Consider the following 13,406-nt stretch of genomic DNA (forward strand, 5'->3'; position numbering starts at 1 on the left):
CATTGGAATGTCACCTTCAAATTCTGTGGGATTTGAATCCACAACCTTTAGCTCTGAAGTCTGGCAAAAAATGGAGAGAATTATCATGAGAAAAAATTGAAGATTTCAATTTTGCCAGTAATTTTGAGCACTGTGATTTGCTGAGAAAAAAGGATAGATTTTATAGTATTTTTTCCTCTCTTTCAGAAGCAAGATGGCATGTTCCCTTAACAAAGATGCTGAGTTCCTACAAAGGACTTCAAAGGGAAACGATGGGCAAAGAGTCTCCCAGTAAAATTTTACATGTAAGCCTCTCAGTATTGCCAAAATGTCATCAACATTTTTACATTAGCTCTGTTTATCCAGTTCCAGCATACACTAGCATAGCTACCCTCTCCCCACCTTATACAGGCAAGATATAATAGAGGGTGAGAGAATAATGAAACACTGAAGGAAAGAGATGAAGACCTCTGGCTCATGTTGGGGAAGGGTTTCCATGTGATTGTTAATTGGGAGAATATCTCATCACAACTAAACACTGTGCTGTAAGGGAACTACAGCTTAGCACTCACACCCCATACTGCATTGACCTCCACCTCTCTATGCTAAGCTCCAGTAACCTCAGCTGCAATCTTGTTTTGGGCCTCTGTTCTATCTGCTGCATGTGTTACTTCCTTTGATGAGTTCTAGTTGGCCTGAATGTACCTTGTGCAAATACCTACTTGGCCATAGATTATAAATTAGAGGAGGAATGTCAGGAGTGGGTCCTGGCACCCATTGAGGACATCATGTTATCCATTCAGATTCCCTGGCTAACCCAGTCAAATATCTTGCCAAAAAGGCAAAGTTAGTTCTGTAAATTTTATTTCTCCTGTCCTTGGTCTCATGCATGAGACCAGTATTGGATGAACGATTCCGTATTGTTCATTGAACACCAAGAGAAATATAATCATTTTTAACTTGGCATTTGGTACATGATCTCAAGCTACTACTCTTTGTGCCTTGTGTTAGTTTGAAGAACAATGTTTGCATTGTCGCAAATGGTGTTGGGCAGGAAATGCTCTTCCTTCTGTCAATAATAAAATTGTGAAACAATTAATCATTTACCATTTTTCATCACATATTGACCAGAGCTTTCCTTCCTTTAATGATGTAAACATTGCTTTGCTCCAGGTCATTATAATTTTAAGTTTAATTGTTTCAGAATCAAAAATGTGTGTGGAGCATTTTGGATGTTTATTTTAACACTTGCCATTGGGCATTTCTTCCAATCATGTTCAATTCAATTAGAAACAGTTAAGATTCACCTTTTCACTGGAGTTCAATGAAAGCGTTAGTGGCAACAAAGAAAAGCTCCATCAATCTTTTGTGTCAAAAGTAACCATATCAATGAATGCAATTACTGAAATTCATGTTGAATTTTCCCTTTGTGAAATTAGTTTGGGGAACGATAATGTAAACTTCTTATCCTGTTTTGGGCCAAGCTCTTGTTCTGTATTAGTTTCAATACAGACTTTTTGTAAATTAATTTGTCCACAGAGTGAATCTGAACTTCTTGGGTTCCTCTTGGGTGCATTTAAGTTCAAATATGGTGATTTAAAACCAGTGTTTATGAGAGTTTGAATGGGTTTTATAATGCAACCACATCACAATGTATTTTTGTAACCTGCTACAAGTAGTTTTTCCAATAATTGGCACTTCTGTTGCAAGTGTTGTAAATACTAATGGAAATTTAAATATAAATCTTGTCACAAAAATGTTACTCAGATTGGGCACCATGGGTTTACTGGGGTAAAATACATTTAAATGCACATTGTGAAGTGCTTATGTGTTAACTTTTTTTTTCTTATTCTTAGGTCACAGATAATACTTGTTCAAGCCATTCGAGCAGTAACACTCTGTCCAGCAATGCATCTAGTAATAGCGATGATAAGCCGTTTGGTTCAGGTGACTTGATGGATCCAGAATTACTGGGACTGACATACATTAAAGGGGCCTCCACTGACAGTGGGATCGACACAGCTCCGTGTATTCCAGCACCATTGATGACCACGGTTCATTTGACTGGAAACAGGTCAGCTGTGCCGAGCAGAGCAGAGCAGTTGGTGCAATGGGTGGAGCACTCTGAAGATGGAGGGCCTGAGGATGGACAAGCAAAATCTTACGCTGTACACAACTATGCTGCTGCCATTTCTGCTGGCCTTGTTACCCAAGGAAGCACTGGTGATCTGAGTGAGATCTCGTCACACTCCAGGTACAGTGAGCTTTAATTATGTGGCCATCCAGGGACCTTTTTGTTTTGGTAAATTATCACTGTCACTGCAAACTAGAGTACACATATTGGTGCCTTTGATCGTGATGCACGATCAATTACACAAAGACTGAAGGTGCATCCCTGTGTTGGTCGCTCACACTGACCCAGGGGCTGGCTTGTGGCATGACAAGCCTTTATGGGGGAAAAAGGGGAGGAGTCACGAGCCAGCCAATGAGAGCAAGGTCAACCAGGAAAGGTCATGTTATTTACATAGGAGAAATATGTACAATAGTGCTTTGACCACAGATCACAGTACAAATATTTATAGTGTAATAAATGACTTGAACTGTAAGTCACATGATACTGGAAAATGGGGAGCAGTATCTTGTGTTGTTGCTTTTAGAAAGTGTAAGTTCTCAGAATTCTGTGGGAGTTCAGTCATAACATTAAATCCTGGAGTTTAATAGCTCACGTGGGAGCCTTTGGCCCATCACACTTATACAGCAAGAAAATTTAGAACTAAAGTTAGTCTCCACTTCTAAGCCACAGATTAATCTAAAACCAATTCTTTACCTCATCTCCTCCTCCTAATTTTGCCTCAGTCTAAAATTAATTTGGCTACTTCAGTGTCTCTCAAAACACCACAGCCCCAAATTCTCTCTGCCCAATCTGTTCCCAGCCCTTTTCTGTCCAGTGGTTTTCAAACTGCCCTCTAAACTCACATTCCACCTTATGCTATCCCTCTGTCATAAGTGCTCTGTGATTGGTAAAGGATTGTTATGTGATTGGGAAGGGAACCACTCCTCTAGACCCAATATTTTGCTTAAGATAAATTGCCATTAACTCATCTCCTTTGGAGTTATGAAACAGTGCACATAATGAGTCAAAAGTAATCCCCTACTAATTGCAGAGCACTTATTGCATAGGGATGGTTTTAAGGTGGAACGTGAGTTGGGGGGCTCCTGAAAGCCCTCTACCATATCCAAATTAATTCTGCTCAGCCCTAAAATGTTGGTTACCCTTTACTTCCAATAGATGTTGCATGACCCACTGAGTTTCTTCACCACTTCTGAGTATTGCATTACTGACCTACTCTGCCCTTGAGTCTGTTTCCTTCTTTGTTACAAATTATTTTTTATCATTATTTAAATTTATTCATAGACATACAGCACAGTAACTGGCCATTTCAAATTTACACCCAATACATCCCCAGTACATTTTGAACGGTGGGTGAAAACTGGGGTCCCCGGGGAAAACCACCCAGACACAGGGAGAAGGTACAAACTCTTTACATACAGTGCAGGATTTGAACCCCAGTCCCAATCACTGGCGGTATAAAGATATTGCACTAAACGCTACGCCAACCATGCTGCCCCATATAAATCCAATTCTGTCTTGAAAGTTCAGTGGTTGTTTCTTGAATAACTCCCAATGACAGACATTCTGTGCAAGCAGCAGTTATCTTAAAGGAAGTTTAATCTGATATTTAGTGTTATGAATATTTTATAGCATACATTGAGAATTACATTTTCCTCAGGATTTGCTAACAGGTTTTAAAATTGTTTACTTTAAGAAGACATTGGGGAATTAAAGTGTCAGGACTAAAATAGTACTTGTTCTGGTCTCTACAAAATTTATAGGAAGGTTTCATTTCCACTAGAATTTTACAGTACTGTTCTCACATCTAATCTCTGAAGGTGTCTACTTTAAGTTCAGGTTTATTATCATCTAACTGTACATGTACAACCTAACGACACAGCATTTCTCTAGACCATGATGCACACTCACACACACAATGCACAGTAAATTATAATCACATATCTACTCAAAGATATGATTTAAAATAAATATAAATACTTTGGAATGATTTACTCAGTTACAGGACTCTCTTCATCAGTCTCTCGGCCTGTGGGAAGAAGCTATTTCCAACCTGATAGTCCTGATTTTAAGGCTCCTGTACTTCTTTCTTGCTGGTAGTAGGTCAAAGGTACTGTGTACTGGGTCTTTTATAATTTCTTCAGCCCTATTTAAGCAATGCTCCCAATAAATGCCATCAAAAGAGGAAAGGGGTCTTCTCAGCCATTTTAATGATCCTCTGTATTCACTTCCAGTCTGATGCATCGCAGCTACCGTACCTCACAATGTTGCAGCCAGTCAGGACACTCCCAAATGTGCTCCTGCAAAGGTTTATCAAGATTGGGGCCAGTAACCTTTGCCCTCCTCAACTTCCTTAGGAAGTGTAGCCTTCCTGACTAATGAGGAGGTGTTGGGTCCTGGAGAGGTCATCCTTTATATCCACACTAAGGAACTTAGTGCTCCCCACTCTCCATGATGCAACCATTGACATGTAGTGGAGAATGGTCGATCTTCATCCTCCTAAAGCCCACAATTATCTCCTTTGTCATGTCCACATTGATTCTCAGATTGTATATGCACCATTTTATAAGCCTTCCAACCTCCTCTCTGTAAGCTAACTCATGGTTGTTGCTGATGAGGCTAACTACTGTTGTGTCATCCACAAATGATTACTTTTTTAACTGAATCTGACAATGCAGTCATGAGTCAGCAGCATGAATAGTAGAAGGCTGAGCACACAGCCCTGAATAGTAGAAGGCTGAGCACACAGCCCTGAATAGTAGAAGGCTGAGTACACAGCCCTGAATAGTAGAAGGCTGAGCACACAGCCCTGAATAGTAGAAGGCTGAGCACACAGCCCTGATGTCCACCAGTGTTCAGCATGATGGGGCTTGAGGTTTTGCTGCCAACCTGGACTGACTGTGGTCCTTCAGTGAAGAAGCCCAGAATCCAATTGTGGAGAGGGGTGTTGAGTCACAGCGAGGACTGTTTGTCCACCGGCCTCTAAAATATGATCGTGTTGAATGCCAAGCTGGTCAATGAACAACAGCCTGGCATATGAGGCATCATTTTCTGGGTGGGTCAGCACAGAGTGGAGGATCAAGGCTATTGCATCATCTGTGATCCAGTTTGGATGGTAGGCAAACTGGAACATCGATGGAAGATACAATTTGATGCATTCTATTACTAGTAACTTAAAGCACTTCCTGATCAGAGAGGTCAGAGCCAGTAGCTGGTAGTAATTTAGCTCAGTTTCTCTCATTCTCTTGGGCACTGGGATGATAGTGGCTGGAGTGAGATGTTTAAGATGTCCGATAGGATCACTATCAGTTGGCAACATAGTTCTTCAGCATCCGACCAGATAGATATACTGTCTGGTCCTGCTACTTTACATGGGTTCACCCTGGATAGGCTCCTCCTCACTTCAGCTATGGCTATGCAGGGTGCCTGCTCATCACAGGGAGATGGAGGGTTTCTTCAGTGTCGCATTGTTTTTCTCATTGAACCACAAGTAGAAGGTTTTCAACATGTCAGGAAGGGAAGTATCATTGTTGCTGACCCACTGGGTTGACTCATAGCCAGTTATGGTTTGAATACCCTGCCATGTGTGCCTCACATTACTGGTATCATACAAGTGACTACGGATTCTCTGTGCATATCCATGCTTTGCTTTCCTGATTACATGGGAGCATTCATCCCTTGTTGATCTTAATCCCGTCTGGTCTCCCGACCTTGCAACACAAGCTCTGAGCAATGCATGAACCTTCATGTTTAACCACGGTTTTGATTTTCCCTGGCTTTGTCAAAGTTGATGTGATTGAGGTCACCACCAACAACCATCAGGATGAATTTTCTTTCCAATGTTCTGATGACTTTCTTCCCCACAAACTTGAGAAGGGCGTGAAAGGGTAGCTTATATTTGCAAGTCACAAAGCTATCATTTGTGACTTAGTCAAGAACTTGACAGTATAGTGACAGAGTTAGAGAACTGTTTTAAGAGAGAAATGAAATTGGAGAAAAGATTAGCATGGATTTGAAAGGTGGCAGGTTAAATTGAATGAACAAAAATGAGTACATTCAAACTTGCCTCAGTCATGAAAGGGATGAGAATTTTTGACAATTTTTAATTCTAATTCAGATTCAGATTTCAAATTTATTGACATCATGTACAACCCTGAGATTCTCTTTTCTACAGGTGAGGCAGAATTACCACTTAGCTGCAGTGCAAGAAAAAACTGTACCCAAATAAAGAAATATAAACAAACCGTGTAATTCAGAGAGAAAATAATGTAGTACTGAAGAAAAGTTTAGTGCCAGTTCTTTTCATAGTATTGCTAACCTTGGTAATGAATCTTCTAAATGTAATTTAGAGAAACCTCATCAAAATCTGCATCTTCACCTCCTGGCCATGTTAGGTGTCATTATTCTGGTTATACAATGCAAATGACAATACAAGACAAAGGCAATTATTTCTTGATAATTTGTCAGTCCAGTTAAACTTACAGTTCTCTACTTACAATATCCATGTTTGTGCCTTGCTTCTAAATCTGAAATCATTCCATCACACTTTGCTGGAATATTCTCCTTATCCCAGTCTGAAGTATGATTTTTTTGTAGTTTTATTTTAAAACTGGTACCATTTGGTCCAAAATAGGCCATGTGCTAACATTTCTAATTGTTCCATGACTGAGATTTAAGATGACTTTAAACAAAGCTGGCATCCCAGGTTTGAATCCAGCCACTGTCTGTAAGGAGCTTGAATGCTCTACCCATGTCTGCGTGGGCTCCCTCCAGGTGCTCAATTTTCCTCCCACCCTCCAAAAACATATGAGGTTTGTAGATTAATTGGTGCATTTGGGTGGCTAAGGCTTGTGGACTGGAATGGCCAGTTTCTATGCTACATCTCTGAATGAAATAAAGTAAAATTAATACAGGACCATAAGAATAATTAACATAATGAGTAATGATTAGTCAGTTCTATTTGTTAACTTTGTGACTCTCCTCTTCCATTTCTCCCACAAAATATGTTTTTTTAGTGGTTCACATCATTCAGGAAGCCCAGCACCTCGTGTTTCTAAAACCAGTGGTTCGCTTGATGCATCCAAAGTCTACATAGTTTCTCAGAACAACAGTCAACCAATGCTGGGGTCTTTATCAGGATCATATCATCATCAGGGGGCTGTGAACAAATACGTCATTGGCTGGAAGAAGTTGGACAGAAGCCCTCCACCTGAAGAGTCTGAGATGGCAGATTGTAGAAGGTTAGTGACCTGGTTGAAGTAAATTCTGTTGTCTGATTGATAAATCTGAAGTCTGATGAGTATATTCCCCTGCAAAAGAGCCTGCATAACTTCCAACTGCAATGAATTTTCAAGATATTGTAACATTATGCCCTTCTCTGTTATACCCTGCTTTTAATAATATTCATTTTCTGTGCTAAAAGTTCCTAATCTTGCCAGTGTGATTTCCAAGCAAATATTAACTTACTTTGTTTATGTAGAAAGATGTTACTGAATCATTCAATGATGGACAGAGAAAATTATTGCTCTTTAATATTGTTTGATTTGTACATTATTATCTATAATCCAATTAAGCATGACATGTCTGAAAACCATTTCTGACCCAAAACCGGCAAAATGAGCTATTGTTGATGAGCAAGTGCAAATATATTAGACCTCTCCAGAGCAGTGAGTCACACTGAGTATCAAGGAAGCCAACAGATTTGTATACAGGGCATATTTAACTTCATGTATGCCACGAGAGAAGGTGCTATATGGAAACGAGATGTCCAGGGGTCAGTAACTGATCAGCATATGTTGTTTCTGTCTGTCTTTTTGTTTCTGGAGGCACAGGTATGGTTCTTGAGTGTAGTATTGTCAGAGGCTAGAAGCAGCCCCAAGGGGAAATTTCTTATTTTTTTCTTAAATTTAGATTTACTCATACAGCACGTTTGGCCCATGAGCCTATGCCACCCAATTGCACCCTACACCCCCAGTACACTTTTTGAACGGTGAAAGGAAACCAGAGCCCCTGGGGAAAACCCATGCAGACACAGAGAGAATGTACAAACTCCTTAGAAACAGGATGAGGTTCGAGCCCCGGTCCTGATAGCTGGCACTGTAACAGCTACGCTAACCCATGCTGCAGTGAAGTAACATTGATGAAGGGCTGTGTATTTTGAATATTATTGACACATTCTTTCCTTAAAAAAAGCATGTTGACAACTTTATTTGGCAATAATACGCACAAGCTGCTTTATGCTAATTAAAATATGCATTTAAATCAAAATTGGAAATATTGGATATGTCTTTTAGATGTGGAATAGAAATAGGAACATTTGGACATGCTACATGGTCATGTGAGAAGATGAGACCATTCTGGCAGGATATTACTGAAAGATGAACAAGGATAACAGGGGTGGCCTTCGCGGACTACCCGGGGCTTTATCTTTTGGGCAACTTTATTAAAATAAATAATAAACTAACTAAATTCTAACTTTCATTTGTTAAAATAGCTTTAGTTGTGGCTAAGAAATGTATTACAATTACTTGAAATTTCAACTCCCCTCTACAGAGAGCACAACGGAAGACAGAGATGAACAGTTGTATACCTATGGGGGGAAAAAAAATCACATATAATCTAAACAAAACAAATATGACATATTTGGATTATATAAGGACCCAAATTTAATTTTAAAAAAGGGTGCTACTATTATAAAAATATGTGACCTCCCCAATGGAGACTTTCCTTTTTTAAACACAACTATAAGCCCTGTCGGTGTAAGGATTTCTAGTGTGAAGAGGGGAGGGCGGGAAGGGTTGTGTGTTTTATTTTGTATCTATATATTTCTAAACTGGAAAATTCTAATATTTATATTTATGGAAGAAACAAATATAAAATATTCAAAAACAAAGGTATCTCCTGGTACTCTTATCCCATGCTATGGGCTAACACCCAACTCCCAGGACTTGGTCACTTATTCCCTCAGATAACTCATTTCACTGTCATCCCATCTCCTCAGAAATTTGCCTTCTCAGTTGGGAAGTGGTGTAGAGAATAAATAAAAAATAGCAGCCTAAAAATGGGAAATATTTGTAGTTGGATGTTTAATGTAACAGGATAATGTTATTTAAAGCAATTTGTTAACAGTGAAATAAACCTTTCTTTTTAATGATATATTTTCATGAATTTTTGCTGTGCACTTGTTACTTGAAAAAGCACAGCACATTCTGACATTATTCAAAATCTGCAACCACTGAGCGTCAGTATGAACTGAAATATTGCTTTACACCAAATGCTCACTCCCTCTTTTCTTTCTCCAGGAGGTTGTACGGCGAAGTGACTGAAATAACTAGCTCCAGTCAACATCAGGCCTTGGTGCAGGAATTGAGCCCTGTCAGTAAATCTCAGCAAACTTTCACCAAAGAGGAATTTCTGAAGTTGATGCTGCCAGACAGCCCTCCTTTGGAGCAGAGGAGGAGGAAGGTTAGCCAAGTCTTTAGTCTGTACAACTGTCAGGGTTAATTCTTGAGATGCATCCACTGGTTTTTTAACAGAACTTGAACTGACAGAGAACAAAATGTTGAACATTGCTACATAGAGTAGTGAATGCTCTTCTGAAAACACTTTGAATGGGGCATTCAGGTTGAAATCCCAATATGGCAATACATGCCACATTCCAGATCAAACTAGGCCCATTCTTTGTCTTCCATTTAATGCAAGTTCAGCCAAAATGCCTGGAATTGAAGTCAGTGTTTGCTCATTAGAAATATGAATATGCCCTCAGTATAATTGTGCTTAATTGACGGTGGTGGCCACTAATACCATTCAGAAGACCATAGGACGTAGGAACAGAAATAAGCTATTCAGCCCTGTGGAACACCTTGAGCAGCTATCATAGGGGACAATCGCATTGAAACTTACTTTCTTCTCAATGAGTGGCAGAATTCCACCTTTCCTGTTGTGGTGTACTCACCTACATATTTCTCAAGAAAATCTCACAAGTATTGTAAACAGACTCTAAGGATGGATTAGGTGTGTGGTACAATTTAACAATCTTGCAATTATATTGCTCCTTTAACATAATTAAAATGTTCTAAGGAGTTTCACAGGAGTACGTAGAGACAAAAAAGTGATGTCAAGTCATATAGGTTATATCGGGGCAGGTGATCAAACCCTTAGTCATTGAAAGATGTTTTTAGGAGACTTTAAATGAAAAAGGGAAATTGGGAGGAGGGATTTGGAAAAGCAATTCAAGAACTTAGCGCTGAGATAGGGAACGAGAAGGTTGAACACACAAGATGTCAGGAGGAGTGAAATAACGTTGTTACTGGTAGTTCAAAGTCAGGATTTCAGTCCTTGCCAGAGCAGCAGAAAATTTTAAATTTACTCAATTAAAAACACATCAGAAATTAAAAAGGCTTTATCAGTTGCAGCAATTGTAAAACTTTTGAATTATCATTTAAAAAAAAACTTTTGATGTAAATGGGTGTTTTCCTACAAGTCACACTGTCTCACCATCTTTACTGGGTCAAATTTATGGAACCTACAAGATGATTTGAATGCAGAAATTAAACATAATATTTTTGAGTTTGCCGATGATGCAAAACTGGATAGCATTGTGAGGGAGGTTGAAGAGGCTTCAAGGTGATTTAGACAGGTTGCCCAAGTGGGAAAATACATGGGAAATGTCATTTAGTTTGGATGGATGTGAAGTCATCCATTTCAGTAGATTAAACAGAAAGGCAGAATATTATTTAAATGACAGACAAGGCAATGTTGTATCTCACTGAAAACAAACGTTGATGAATAAAAAAAATGGTATGATGGTCTTCTTTGATAGAGGATTAGAATAGAGGAGCAAAAATTACTTCCCGCAATTGAATAGGTCCCACTTCTGAAGTATTGTCGTGGGTTTTGTCTCCTTACATGAAAATGGGAATGATATGCATCAGAGTGAGTGGTAATGAAGAGTGAAAAGACTGATTACTAGGATTTTGGGATTGTCGTGAAACAAGAGTTTGAGTTAATAAAATCTTTAATTTTTATTTAGAGATGCAGCATGGTAACAGGTCCTTCCAGCCCATGAACCCATCCCTCCCTAATACATCCATGTGACCAATTAACCACTAACCCTGTACATCTTTGGAATGTAGGAGGCAAACGGAGCACCCGGAGGAAACCCATGTAGACATAGGGAAAACATACAAGCTCATTACAGACAGCGCCAGGTTCGAACCTGGTTCTCTGGCGCTTTAATTAGAGTTTAGAAGAATGAAAAGATAGCTCATTGATGCTGAAAATTGTGGGGACTAGAACCAGGCATCTCAGTTGTAGGATGCAGGGCAGGCATAGACTGAGAGGAGAAGCAATTTCTTACTTGGGAGGTTCATGAATATATTGAATTTTCCGCCACAGAAGTTCATGGAGACCAAGTCACTAAATATATTTAACACAGAGCAGCAAAGAGTAGGTGAAGAGCTGGAGGGTAAGTAACCACTCGCATTATTTTTGTGGAGAAGTTAGAGGATTCAATGCAAAGCCTTGTGGGTTTTGCAATTATTCCTTTGTGCATGGAAAGTATGGCCAGCTTTGTATACCGACAATTGAGCAATCTAACAATTCATTGGGTGGTGGGGGGTGGGGGGGCGGATGCTACATCAGAGTTGAATTAAGAGATTGACAAGTATCCCATCCTTGGATATTCAGTGCTCCATGAACCAAACTGTCAGCATCTCATTGCCTGTTGGATATGTGGAAGGGCTATATGAAAACTGGAGCATTCTATGACTTCACCTCCATAGGGGGGAAAAAATCCCTGAATGTGCTGGTTATACAGTGGGTATGTGCTTCCATGTTTAATAATGTAATTGATGTACTCACCATTCTTTGCAAGCAAAGCAATATAATCGTATTTATGAATGGTCAAACGAGGAACCCACATTTCTCTCAACCAGAGCTCATGTGAGCCTAGGAACAAGGCTGCTCTTGCAACTACTTTGTCCAGCAGAATTAGGCTTTATTCTGGCTGCCAATATCTGCTTGCCACCTTTTGATAATGATGTTTAATAATGGTGCAAACGAATGATGCAAATGAGTAGTTTGGGCAAGAGGAGCCTCGAGAGAAGCAATATAACGATAGGCACAGGTCATAATGTTTCACCACACTTGCATTTATTTTTTGCAACAACTTTAACATTTCTTGGTAGGAAACTGGACTCTGAGAAGCTGGGGCTAATGAAACTGCTCAGTTGTAGCATTAACTTCTGGTTCTGTGAGATTTGAAAAATTCAGATTGTCACGTACAATGTACACATGCATCGATATTCTTACTTGCTGCAGCCTACTAGGTACTTTATCTAATAAAAAGCAATTGTATAATTAAAGGAAATTAAAAATATATCATAAATATGAAAGATGAATTATAAATATCCACAGTTATCATAGTGCAAACAAAAGATTGGAATTACAAGAATACAAACAAGTCTCTTTGTGGTATCTGAGTAGTTCATGATTAGTATCGTAAGGAGAAATTCAAGAGCCAGATAGCCTTGGGAAAGATATGGCTTTAGAACCTAGAAGTTCTGGATTTCAGGCTTCTGTTCCTTCTTTCTGAAGGTAGTAGCAAGAAGAGATTGTTACCAGGGTGATGGGGGTTTTTTGGCTGCCTTCTTGAGACAATGCCTCACATAGATGTTTTCATTAAATGGGAGATCGGAGCCTGTGATGGACCTAGTTACGTTTGCTACTTCTGCATCCTTCTATGTTCCTGGGCACTCGAATTCCCAAGCCAGGCTGTGATGCGACCAGTCAGTATTGTTTCCATCGTGCACTGGTGGTAGTTCAACAGAGAATTCGACAACAGGTCAGATCTCATCAAAATCAATTCAACATCACTATCGTAAAAAATGTAACATGAATAAATGAGATGAGTGAAATATGGATATATTTAAACACTGATTCCAGTTCCTGCAACGTATCTGATCTAAATACTTCCAAATCATTGTAGCTACTCTAGGCAGATAACCCATCTCCATATTTGTAAGGATGAAATATCAGAAGGTTTTGTTGAATTAATTATTTATTTTGTAAAATATACTCATGCAAATGACCATGCACTTAAAATACCAATCATAATGCCTTTTATCAGTCTCAGTATCTCTGAGGAGAATGCTAATGAGACTAAATTAGACAGGCACACATCACTCTTATTGGGACTGCCCTGTAGATGTCTTGCAACTTCTATCATGGATGCACAGTGTCTACCTGTTATAAATATACATATTTTCATTTGTGGACTGAAGCTAGTTTCTACAGA

At 39.3% G+C, this 13,406-nt stretch overlaps 1 protein-coding gene across 10 annotated transcripts in view; it reads left to right on the forward strand.

Annotated features, from left to right (window-relative positions):
* Nucleotides 1–13,406, forward strand: part of sipa1l2 (signal induced proliferation associated 1 like 2) — a 664,341-nt gene that overhangs the window by 560,376 nt on the left and 90,559 nt on the right. For all 10 annotated transcript variants that reach the window (XM_069885039.1, XM_069885037.1, XM_069885038.1 and 7 more), the window contains 4 exons: nt 187–284; nt 1,836–2,233; nt 7,126–7,350; nt 9,412–9,574. In XM_069885039.1, the coding sequence (XP_069741140.1) occupies nt 187–284; nt 1,836–2,233; nt 7,126–7,350; nt 9,412–9,574 (884 nt within the window). The remainder of the gene's footprint in view (nt 1–186; nt 285–1,835; nt 2,234–7,125; nt 7,351–9,411; nt 9,575–13,406) is intronic.

The sequence above is a fragment of the Narcine bancroftii genome, chromosome 6 (genome assembly GCF_036971445.1).
Source record: "Narcine bancroftii isolate sNarBan1 chromosome 6, sNarBan1.hap1, whole genome shotgun sequence".
Classification (NCBI taxonomy): domain Eukaryota; kingdom Metazoa; phylum Chordata; class Chondrichthyes; order Torpediniformes; family Narcinidae; genus Narcine; species Narcine bancroftii.